Source organism: Sinocyclocheilus rhinocerous, unplaced genomic scaffold (genome assembly GCF_001515625.1).
Source record: "Sinocyclocheilus rhinocerous isolate Xijiao unplaced genomic scaffold, SAMN03320098_v1.1 scaffold1029, whole genome shotgun sequence".
In the NCBI taxonomy this organism is placed as follows: domain Eukaryota; kingdom Metazoa; phylum Chordata; class Actinopteri; order Cypriniformes; family Cyprinidae; genus Sinocyclocheilus; species Sinocyclocheilus rhinocerous.
Window position 1 is genome coordinate 403,852 of NW_015664012.1, and position 12,599 is coordinate 416,450.

Below are 12,599 nucleotides of genomic sequence, written 5' to 3' on the forward strand. Positions count from 1 at the left end.
CGACTGGATTCGTCTGAAAGAAGAAAGTCATATACACCTAGGATGCATGGGGGGCGAGTAAAACACAGCCTAATTTTTATTTTGGGGTGAACTAACCCTTTAAAAGTTTAAAGATGAATAAGCAAAAGTCCATGCAGAATTCGAGGGTCAGTCGTTGCGCTCATGGTCGTGAAAGCCAGTGGAATGATTTTAGGCGGGAGATTAGTGTAAACACGGATATCGGATACGAGGCGTGTCTAAAGTGAATGTAAACAAGCGGGACAAAAAATCAGATATGGTGAAAAGATCGGATCTGTGCATTAAGACTTGCAGTGTAAACGCAGCCTGAGAGTAGAAATCATGTAGTGAGGACACAGCCTTATGTGTGTCATCAACAATTGATGAACTTTCAACAGAGACTGCAGAATTTATGCAGGATAGATGAAGAAGAGTATAAACTCGATGCTGATCCTAAATCAGTGAAGTACCTGCAGTGACTGCGACAGCTGCACAAAATCCTTCTGCACAGCTTGACTAGTGTCTAGTTGAGAGCGCAGACTGATCACCTGACTGCGACACTCTAAACACTGCTGCTGTAATGCTGCCTGAAAGACATAGAGAGATGTAAACTACTATATAATCAGATTTAATGATATTCACACCAAGATGCAGGCCTACCTTCTCCTGGATGTGAGATTTGTTCTCCTTCTGAAGGTGAGAAAGCGCCACTCGCAGACCTTGTACCTCCACACGACACTCCTGCAGCTCAGCCTCCAACTGCACATACAGATGGGACAATGGATACGTTCTTATTGGAATACTAGTGTACTGCATTGTACACAACAATATGTCAAGCTAATGTTAGGCATTATACAACAAACATTTCAAACAACACTACGCTACATTGTTGTCACATGACCTCATTATGTTTCATTTTGTGAATGCATCCAATTATAAAGGGATAAATAATTTATCCACTTTGTAATATTGTGTAAAAAATGTCTTAACTATTGGTAGTCTGATTAAATGAGTCGAACACAGATACATAAATACACACACACACACACACACACATAAACACGCATATCATATTTAGAAAGTATAAATATTTAATAACAACAACAACAACAACCACAATATACAGATGTTCTTACTTCCAGTTAATTTGTCACAATGAAATTGGCAGGCCAAGTTAGACTAAAAGCAAAGGACCTAAGCTTACAGAGAAATCCTTAAGGTTACAGTGCCACTGAAGTACAAACAAGCAAATGGCACTTGACATTCAAAAAATGTCTTAATAGACTGATTTGATTGAGCATTTTAGCAATACACAGTGGACTCATATGAAAAGAAACAAGCAAAGGGATGTGGAGAACATTTTTGAATACCACCTAGTCCCATAAGAAATGACACCTGAGAATTAAAAGCTGCCATACCTTTTCCTTTTGGACCTGTATCCGGTCTGTCTCTACTGTCAGGCTGGCAAGCTTAACTGAGGGAGAGAGAATTCAATCGCAAACTGACGCTGGACACACAGTTTCATGGCAAAACACTAAAATATCAGCACCTGCCCTCATACAACAAGTAGGATCTACACTATTGACAAAAAGTTAAAGTATATATGACTTACCATCTAAAATTTCTGGAGGAGCAGATGAGACAAGAAAGATGAGGAGAAGAGACAAAAAGGAGAACATGTCATTGAGGAGAGAACACAATCAAAAGCTTCAACAAACAGGACAAATGCCAGACATGATTGAAATTATTCATTGTGAAACATTTTATTTAAATGTTTTAAGAATAGTGAGGGAAGAAGTCTCTTTGCAAAAACGTGTATGTCAAATGCATAAATGTAATGTAATCTAATGATATAGACAGACCGCTCTCTTCTGTGCGTGTCTCCAGCTGTTCCTGTAGGTTGACTATTTCAATACGAAGCCTCTCCTCACAGTGAGCTGCCTATGTATAGAGATACACACCGACTTAATGACTTAAGACAAACACACACACAACATTCAATTGCTCCACAGTCCACACCTCTGGCCTCCTTTCGTGAAACCCACTTATAAACACACACACACACACACACACCTCTAGTGTTGGACTGTGGGGTGGAAGGCTATTTTCATCCACATCAGTGTCTTCACCTTTCAACTTGCAGAGTTCATTACAAACTCTCTTCTGAGAGTAAGACAGCTCTGCCTGCGTGAAAAAGTACATGCAGACTCTTAAACAGTTTGCGATATCATCAAGATTTTGGATTATGGATTCCTGCCACCCTTTGATTGGACCATTCACCTGCTACTCACCAATCTGCTCTGAACGGCATTTTGTGACTGGCTAAAAGATTTCTGTAGGTCTTGAAGAAGGGTCTCAGATGTTTGCACCTGAGACTGAAGCACTGACAACTGCAATAGACAAAAACACAAAGATATCAATATATTTGATATCTTTGCTTTGAAAGCAATCAACTGTAGATATGCTATATCAGGGTGTATGCTCAAAGCAATTAAACCACATTGAAAAAAAATATTATATTATATTATATTATATTATATTATATTATATTACATTATATTATATACTTCCACTCAAACGTTTGGGGTCAGTTAAATTTTTTGTACATAATTTTATTCAGCAAGGATGCACTCAATTGATTAAAAGTGACCGTTTCTATTTCAAATAAATGCTGATCTTTTGAACTGTATCACTGTATGACTGTTTTCACAAAAATATTAAGGAATGCAACTGTTTCTGAATGTGTTTTATTTGGTCTGTGTGGCGAAAGAGGAACTGAGAGTTTCTGTACCTGTTTTTGTGTCTCTGTGCTTTGCACATCCAGTTCTCTCTCCAGCTCAGCTTTCTGCTTTTGAAGCTCTGTCACCTCCTCTTGAAGCTCTACAAGCTAAAAATGCCACGATATCAGATTCAACAAGTTTGCTGAAAGATAGTGACATCATGCACTGACATCAGTGATCTCTAATGCACTGATTAACAAACAACAGGCTAGAAATGTCCCACACCTTTTGACTAATACATTTCCATGATGTTTCAAATCGTTTGCTATTACTGGATTAGGACTGCACTCATGGAGAGTAATTTATAGCTGTTAAACGTTTTAGAGCCAAGTGTAACTAGAAAAACTTTCCATTACTTTTTAGTATTTTTGTTCATTTTCATGACTTTTCCACACCTGGCAACCACAATCTTAAAATTTCCTGATACAGTTTTCCATGGTCGTGGGAATCCTGCTAGAAAAACTAGACGCATACTGACTTGTGCTTGCAATTTGTCCCAGTCTGAATGCGTGACCAGTCTGTGCCCCGGTGGTGGCAGGTAGATCGCTTCAGGCACCAATGTTCCTGTGGACACCAGGGAGGCGGTGTCATCTTGAGGGGGCGGATGTCGGGGCAAAGAGGGTGTGTCCAGAGAGAAAGAAGACAGGGAGGCCGAGTCATAGTGCTGGGAAAAGTAGTCCATCATAAGGCCTGTTGTCTCTGTATCTGATGTCTCTGCCAACAGCTCCAGTGGATCAGAGTCTGACCCTGAGCCCTCATGGTCAGCACCTCGCGGGGGAGGGGAATCACCCTGTGGAGGAGAGGTACCCTCCACCTTGCCCTTTTTAGAGATCCCCTGCATGCACAAAGAAATGTGTAAAATGTAGAAGTGACTTAGGCGCACTATAATACAGACACCAAAAGATCTTTCAAAAAGGGAAACAGACACATAATGTGTCAAAAAATATCCGTACATATTTCTTGGCCTCAGTACTTAGATAACAAAGAGGGTAAGAAGAAAAAGAGAAGGCAGGACACAGCAACACACAAACCTCAGTCTCCTTGGGCGAAGCGGCTCTCCTCCACTGTGCTCGTTCTGACTGCAGAACAGATATTCTAGCATCATACTGAGCAACTGTTTCTAAGATGGGGAAAAAAGCAGGATGTGAAAAAATTGGGATCAGTCACAAAGTAATACTGAAACACATTCCCTGTTGCTTCCAGTTCTTTGGGTTAAATTCCATTTCATGACATTCAAGCTGGCAAATGAAATAAAATTGCAATCAACTGAACTTCTGAATTCTAACATACTTCTAAATGCAACGGCTTATCGAACAAGAAGAAAAAAAAAGGTTTTATTTTATTGATTGCATTTATACATTTGGCAGATGTTTTTATCCAAAGCGACTTACACTGCATACAAGGTACACATTTTAACAGTTCATGCATTCCCTGGAAATCAAACCCATGACCATGGCATTGCTAGCGCTATGCTCTACTGTTTAAGCCACAGGAATTTGGTTGTTAATTGGATTGTGAAAAGTGAGTGTTGCATACAGGAATGTGATTGGCAATAGCGCAGACTTAAATACATCAGCAGGGATGAAGTGAGTTGTATCTCATTTTGATTAAAGATAACAAGGTCATTCCGATGTCACTGCAAAAAGCTCTGGTCTTACAACTTTATTAGCTAGACTTCTCCTTACTTTAAAGTGGAAACACATTTCACCCCCACCTATTATTAGTGAATTAAAGAGGTGTTTACTTGTATAAAGCTTGAGAAAATCAGATTCTCACTCACAGGCTCCTTAAAAAGTTAGTTCACCTAAAAATGAAAATTCTGTCATTAATTACTCACCCTCATGTCGTTCCAAACCTGTAAGACCTTTGTTCATCTTCTGAACACAAATTAAGATATTTTTGATGAAATCCGAGTGCTTTCTGACCCTGCATAGACAGCAATGCAACTGAAACGTTCAAGGCCCAGAAAGGTAGTAAGAACATCGTTACAATAGTCCATGTAACATCAGTGGTTCAACCGTAATTTTATGAAGCTACGAGAATACTTTTTGTGCGCAAAGAAAACTAAAATAACGACTTTATTCAACAATTTCTTCTCTTCCATGTCAGTCTTTGACGTGCGTTCACGGGAGTGCCACGACACATGCATGTGATGCTGCTGATGCAGAAGCTGGCATTCTGACGCAGAACGCTCATGCACTGTGCCTTGTTTGCAAGCAGAGGAAGACGCACGCTGTACATAAAACCGTCTTCGTAAACATGTCTGAAGATTTCCAGAGAGGATTACTTGCAATTTTTTTGCCCAGCCTTACTTATTTTAACCAGAGTATACAGACGATGAACTAAGAGAGAGATGGACGTTCTACGTCAGAACGCCAGCTCCTCCATCTGCAGCACCACATGCATGCACCGTGGTACTGTTGTGAACGTGCGTCGAAGACTGACACGGAAGAGAAGAAATTGTTGAATAAAGTTGTTATTTTTGTTTTCTTTGCACACAAAAAGTATTCTCGTAGCTTCATAAAATTATGGTTGAACCACTGATGTCACATGGACAATTGTAACGATGTTCTTACTACCTTTCTGGGCCTTGAATGCGGTAGTTCCCTTGCTGTCTATGGAGGGTCAGAAAGCTCTCCGATTTCATAAAAAATATCTTAGTTTGTGTTCCGAAGATGAACGAAGGTCTTACGGGTTTGGAACGACATGAGGGTGAGTAATTCAATTTCATAAAAAATATCTTAGTTTGTGTTCCGAAGATGAACGAAGGTCTTACGAGTTTGGAACGACATGAGGGCGAGTATTTATTGACAGAACTTTTATTTTTGGGTGAAGTAACCGTTTAAAGACCTTTGATAAGGTATAGTGTCCCTTTTTGGACAATATACTGGCTGACTCTACAGACAGTTAAGCTGAGCACCCCCTTTTATTTGTTTTTATTTACATATTTTATATTACATATTTTCTGTTATAGTTTTATTTCATTGGCAGGTATTTTATTTTGCTGCATTATTGTACTTGGTAATTGGATGGGATTTTGATAATTGGGGTAAAAATATTGCGGAATCACAATTCGTGGCAAGAGAGTTTATATACATAACCCACAATACATGAGGAAAAAACAGGTCAGTTTTGATTTCAAGCCAAATTTAAAGGAAAAGTTCATTCACGAAAATAAAAACTTAAAAAATGTCATCATTTACTCTCCCTAGGTTTCAAACCTGTATGCTGTATGCTGAAAAAACTTCATAAAAGTACTATAAAATTAATTAATATGACTTGTGTCAGACGTCTTCTGAAAGCTTTGCGTGATGAACAGACTGAAATTTAGTCCTTATTCAATAATAATGACTGAAAAACAGGTCAGTTTTGATTTCAAGCCAAATTTAAAGGAAAAGTTCATTCACGAAAATAAAAACTTAAATGTCATCATTTACTCTCCCTAGGTTTCAAACCTGTATGCTGTATGCTGAAAAAACTTCATAAAAGTACTATAAAATTAATTAATATGACTTGTGTCAGACGTCTTCTGAAAGCTTTGCGTGATGAACAGACTGAAATTTAGTCCTTATTCAATAATAATGACTGGCTCGCAGTGAAGCATTACTGTAATATACATGATTTATCCATGCACATCATCAGTCTTTTTAAATTCATGTGCCCTCATAACCTTTCATCAAAAACATGAACTTCCCTTCCCTTTCTTCTCTGATGCCGTGTGCATCAGTGTGAATGACAGACAATAATCCCTCCCTTTTAGCAACTTGTCACTCACTTGAGCAACCGGTCACTCCACTCCAGCAACTTGTCACTCACAATAAACAAGTGACAAAAATCCAATGATTGAATCAATTCCTGATAGACAAAGTCAAGTCCCATCCTATTTTTTTCTCATTAGAGAAGCTATTCGTCACAATAGTGAAGAAAAGACAATGACATTTTCTATTTCATGCCAACTTCAAAAGGGTTTTTTATGGCGTTTTGCACTTTTGAGTACATTTCATTGCTATCATGATGTATGGAAAGAACTGTTCTTCTCCTTATGTGTTTCACAGAAAAAACAGTTTGGAACGACATGAAACATTGACGACAACAACAGTAAATATTGAATTAATCATTTTTTACTTTTAGATAAACTACTTTAAAGACGCACTGCGGTTTTTCTCCACAGAAGTTCCATTATTAATCAACAACGCCCAAACAGACTTGTGCTTTACCTCCACCTTAGGTGACCACACTCCTTCAATCCTTCCCTCTCACTCCTCACCTCTCAGAGCCTCCTGCAAGGACTGAATCTCCTGGTCACATTGTTTTTGCAGTTCCTGCAGCTCCTCCTGTTTGCTAAGCTCGCAGATCCTCGCCACACCCTGCCAGTGTTCCAGCTGAGCTCGACACTCGATTAGCTGCATCTGCAGTTCTGTTTCAGCTTCTACTGAAGGAAAACACAGAAGGGCTTCAGAAACCTCTTCTAAATAGCCTTGTTCCCTTTCTCCACTACTCTTATTTTTAAAGAATCATTTAACACAGGTGCATAATACAAAAATAGGTGCGTGACAGATAAGTGACACACATAAAAGAGCTCTACGTCATTAACAGGATGGATTTTGGCGAAAGCAGATTAACACTTAGAGCACTTGATTTGTCCAATGCCTAGTCAGGATTTAAACCTGACACATGACATGTCAAAAAAATCTTATATTGATTCTGGTCATAAACACCTGTTGATTTCTGCTGCACTGATTTGCTGATGTTATTATTAACAGAAATCAAGAAGTGCTGTAAAGTTAATTTTAGGTTTGACACTGGCTGCATATTTGCCTAGACTGCTTTAGGGACCGTCTACAAATTCAACTCACAGTGCAAAACAAAGTCAAATAATTAATTCAAATTCATGTTTAAAGGGTTATAGTACATGCCTAGTGAGCACACTGACTTATTTTGTGAATACCTCCCTTACTGTACTTACAGTACAACAAATAAGTTTATGAAAATAATTACAGTAATTCACAAAGAAAAATCATATTCCAAACAATGTAATAGGTTCCTGTGGCTAGACTGACATACTACAGCTGAAATTTTGCCATTAACTCTCTTACTGTATGTACAGTACACAAATATTTAGAAAAAAATTACAGTCATTCACCAAAAAGGTTTATTCATTTTACAATTGTAGTAGGTTCCTAGTGGCCAGACTGACTTACTACAGGTGAAATTTTGCCAATACCTCCTTTTCTGTATGTACAATACACAAATATTTTTATAAAAAAAAGTTACTGTAATTCAAAAGTTTTTTTTAATGTTCCTGATATTTATTTATTTAGTTTTGTTTTTTGGATATGTTTTTATATCTGTTCATGCTCGATTTTTACAGTTGATTTTCTAGCATGTTAAAACGCTTGGTCCTCTCAGTTTTCTTGTCAGTTTGTTACATGTCTGCTCAGTTCAGGTTTGCATTATTTTGTTCCCTCGTTTGGTGTCACCATTTATACTCAATGTTTCTCCTTAGTCTTTGTTCTGGTATTACTCATATTTTAGTTTATTTTAGTGTTGTGTTATTTCTCCTCTGATTCTCTATTTTTATGTTGGTGGATTTAAATAAAATTTCCCTGGATTTTGATTCCAGCCTCCAGTGAATGTTTTTACTCAGCAATGTGACAGAATACCAGAACCCCACAACAAATCTAGACTTGCCAGATGTGTGTTTGCTCTTCTTGGAGCAGTGGTGGAGATCCCTCGAGGACCACATGAGGGATTTTTTACAAGTGTCTTGTTTGACTTTGTTTCCTGACCACTCGTAAAGCTTATTTTAACACGCCAGGCTTAATGAGCAGATGAGGCCACAACTGCCCACCAGTGGTCCTCGAGAATGTTTGTGGACTTTGTGGAGTGTGCGCTCGCCACCTATGGAACGTCTCAGTTACTGCTGTAACCCTTGTTCCCTGAATGAGGGAACGGAGAGGTTACATTGATACTGACATATGGGGTCACGCTTGGAAGCCTCAATAACCTTCAGTTAAGAAGAGAAAGAGCCAATGAACTGTGGTTGGTGAGATTTGCATGCCAAATCTCCTCCCTGTTACCCATGGGGTATATAAGGAAATCGGCAGCACACTCACTGCAGATTTCCCAGCTGTAGAGCTGAGATGGGATCCCGGCACCCCACAGTTGTGGCATGAGGGACGCATCATCTCCATTCTCTCATTCAAGGAACGAGGGTTAAAACAGTAACCGAGACCTTCCCTTTCATTTAATCACGTGCGACATTACATTCCCTATGGAAAACACCACAACCAACAGCCCTTCCCAGGACCCCATGAAAGTCAACAAAGTCTACTGTAATGTGGGACAGACAAGACAGGATTACATGGGAGCAGTCCTTACGGTTCCTAAAAATACTGAAGTAATTTCCGATTTCTCTAATTTACGACAAAGCACTGCGGAAAGCGTGCCCGTGAAAGGGAAAACGTAATGCTGCAGAGGCCACACACTGCCCAGAAGGGGAGGAAATATGTGGAGAACTACATACAAACTGACAGGTGGCAGTAACAATGTATGGAGATTAGGGTTGGGTATCGTTTTAATTTGATCAATTCCGATTCTGCTTATCGATTCCGATTCCCAGTTTTGATTCCAATGTGATTAAATAATGATATCAAACATTTATCTTGTGTCTCTTTTTTGCAAACCATTTATTGGAGCTGAATACCATGAACAAAAATCAACAGGCTACATAAAAACTGGACTCTTTAAGAGCTGTTTGTGTGCAAAATAGAACTGCATGATTCTGGATAAATTGAGTTTTTTTTTCTTGAATCATTAAATTACTTAAGATGTACTCGTTTCATTACAGGATGAATCAGCGTTCTTGAATGAATATCTTGTATGATTCAAAGACAAATACATTTTAACAGCCCCTTTTCGCCACCTACTGGCGTAACAATGTAATTGATAAATCTTCATTTGAAGTTACTGTGTGGCTGAAAAGACTGTGAAGCGGTTTCATTCATGATAGACAGCTGCTCTCTTTAGGTCAACGGCAGCGCAAACACAAATTTAAATGTTCAAATCACACTGGTGTGATCTTACGCTGCACGGACGAACCAAGTGATCACAACATTGATCGCACACGTCAAAGGTTGAAGAATGAAACAGACGAATCATTTCATACAACAGTTCGTTCTGGTTCTCAAATCTGATTGGTTGAGAACCGTGAGATATTGTACTGGTATCGCTACAGAAACGCCCTTTCACGATTTTGTATTATAACCTCATTATTTCTCACTAATAACCTAACTGAAGCAGCACATGCCCTTGATACGAATTCTAAAAGTGACCTATGTTTAACTGTCAACTTGAGCTTTGAATCTGTGGCGGAAGGAAGTAGTTCTGCACAAAAGAGGGTTTTATTAGGCACTCCGTCGTTTCTTGTTTAATTACATGTTCCGTCGAACTGTTGAATAAATGCAATATCACTCTGGTACTCGAGCGATACCAGCTCTATATCAGCGTCTGTGATTGCCTCCGGCACTCGGCCTTCGGCCTCGTGCCTCTGGCCTAATCACAGCCATGCTGATATAGAGCCAGTATCGCTCTCATACTCGAGTGATATTGCTCATGTAATTTAGGAATAGAATCACATTGGTGTTTGAATCGTGTTCGCGATCTTTAACGATCTATTAAATTAAAGTGCTTTGTCATGTTGGTGGTGACACCTCTCTTGCAACATGCTTAGCTATCACAGTTATTATATTTAGCTTTTTTGGCTTAGATTAGATTAGCGAGCAAGGTCCTGGCAGATCGCTAGGTCTGGTCCTCACAGATGAAGAAAAAAAAAGCACATAGGAATCGATAGGCGGAATCGAAATTTTAATTTGACAACAAGTATCCAATTCCTGACCTTAAGTATCCGACAAAGTGTCAGACAAAGAGCCGCTCAGATGTTCTGAAACACTGAATATGGTCCACATAAATCCACAGGGCAAGAACAGGACACAGCAGTGTGAGGGCTGGGTCTGCCTCCTCCGGGGGAGCTTGCAGGTTCACCACCAGATCTCGAAAGGGAGTGACAATCCACGGGAGTGACCAAATCCAACTCCATAGTGAGCAAAGATATACTTTGCACAGGGGAGAGTTTTCTCTTTTCCCAGTTGACCCAAAGTCTCAAACGGCCTAAGTGACTGAGCACAAGGTCCCAGTGTTGGCACAACAAATCTTGAGTGCGCTAGAATGAGCTAGTCATTGAGATTCAAGATTTGGATGCCCATCTCCCTGAGAGGCGTGAGGTGTTTGACATTGGATACGGTCGTGAAACAAACACTCTTGAACTTGGGCGGGCACCTGGTGAACTGAATCGTATAGCTGAGACTGACCGTCCACAGCAGCCAGCGAGCCAGACAGTGGAGTGCTAACCAGGCCCCCAGATTCTGCACGAACAGTACCAGTGGAGTCACAGACGTGCCCGAGGAGGGGCAGTGAGATGAAGCACTAGGGCCCAACCGAGGAAAAGAATCGTCAGTATAAATGAGAAGAGAGCCTGCCTGGATCAGAGGATCCCGCGATGGGTTGGCAGGCAGGCACCGCATGAGGAAGTGACACATCCTCGAACCACTGAGGTGAAGGAGTGGGTGACCGAGGATGAGGAGGCAGCGCGAAGCTCACTGTTAGTTGACCCAAAACAGTACACCCAAAGATAGAGGGGACTGCTTTCTTGCTGGTTGCTGAGGAAATACAACAACTTTGCGCTGTGGATTGCCGGATCGGCTTTCACCGTGGACGAAGCGGAGTCCAGCCCGGGGTCGTCACATGTGGTTGCCGCAAGCCCTAAACAGTCATTAGGTCCGTCAGACTTAAGATATTTTAGCGATAATGTGACCAAAAATATTTAAGACAACATCGAATCCGAATTTAAGACATTTTAAGGACCCGCGGACACCCTGTTTAAAATATGAGTGCAAACCACCAGTAGGTGGTGTCAAGTGACTGTGTTAATTAGCAAATTCCCTTTAAGACAGGTATTCTATAGTCTTTGTTAATTAGTGAACATTTAAATCATTAGTTTAAGCGATTCATTCAGACGACTGATTCATTCAAGAATCAAGCAAGTGTCTATCTTTATGAATGGATCACTGAATCATTGACTCAAATGATTAATTCAAAAGCGCTGATTCATTCAGTAACGAAACACCGCGGTGTGCTGCTCAGAGATTAGTGAATGATTATTACTCGTTTATTGAATGAATAAAATCAATGTCAAATCTGCAATCGTGCTGATATTCGGGAATCAGCACTCTCTTGGTCGTCTCATGATGCTTAACTAAGCTATATCATATGGTATAAATATATACAAAAAAATTCCACAGTATGTTTGTTCTATCCCTGCGTCTCAATGTTCATACTATCCATCCTAAATAGTATGTGAGATTAGAATAAGTGTGTCCCAAAGCATAGTATGTTGAAAAGAGTATGCCAAAAGTCCCCGGATGGTGTACTATTTCAGGTCTATTTTAAGTGTGGATTCGTGCACACTCTAATGGCTAATATTGCCCACAATCCATTGCGCTTTGGCGAAGGATTCGGTCCAGAACTACAAACACGAATAAAACACGTTAAAAACTACAAACATGGCGGATGTGTGTGACCGACGGTTAAGTAGAGAGGTTTAGATAAAGGGGTTTGCGTTACTAATAATCAACATTTAACATGTTAAAATTTTTAATTTAATGTTATCTGTGTTAGGATATTTCATCTACAACAACAATGTGAACTTTTATAAACATCCGTTTGGCCATTAACTTTTAAATGCATCATTATGCAGAAAATAGG

General features: G+C 39.7%; 1 protein-coding gene across 2 annotated transcripts in view; it reads right to left on the bottom strand.

Moving 5' to 3' along the window:
* LOC107729174 (rab GTPase-binding effector protein 2-like) overlaps positions 1 to 12,599 on the bottom strand; it is a 20,514-nt gene that overhangs the window by 5,270 nt on the left and 2,645 nt on the right. Inside the window, exons 2-12 of one of the 2 annotated variants that reach the window (XM_016539573.1) lie at positions 7,045 to 7,206; positions 3,809 to 3,897; positions 3,256 to 3,612; positions 2,789 to 2,884; positions 2,289 to 2,387; positions 2,071 to 2,181; positions 1,860 to 1,938; positions 1,610 to 1,621; positions 1,416 to 1,471; positions 658 to 756; positions 468 to 584 (exon numbers count right to left, since the gene is read on the bottom strand). In XM_016539573.1, coding sequence (XP_016395059.1) covers positions 468 to 584; positions 658 to 756; positions 1,416 to 1,471; positions 1,610 to 1,621; positions 1,860 to 1,938; positions 2,071 to 2,181; positions 2,289 to 2,387; positions 2,789 to 2,884; positions 3,256 to 3,612; positions 3,809 to 3,897; positions 7,045 to 7,206 — 1,277 coding nt within the window. Of the gene's footprint in view, positions 1 to 467; positions 585 to 657; positions 757 to 1,415; positions 1,472 to 1,609; positions 1,622 to 1,859; positions 1,939 to 2,070; positions 2,182 to 2,288; positions 2,388 to 2,788; positions 2,885 to 3,255; positions 3,613 to 3,808; positions 3,898 to 7,044; positions 7,210 to 12,599 lie in introns of both variants that reach the window. The other variant, XM_016539572.1, reaches the window with a different exon arrangement.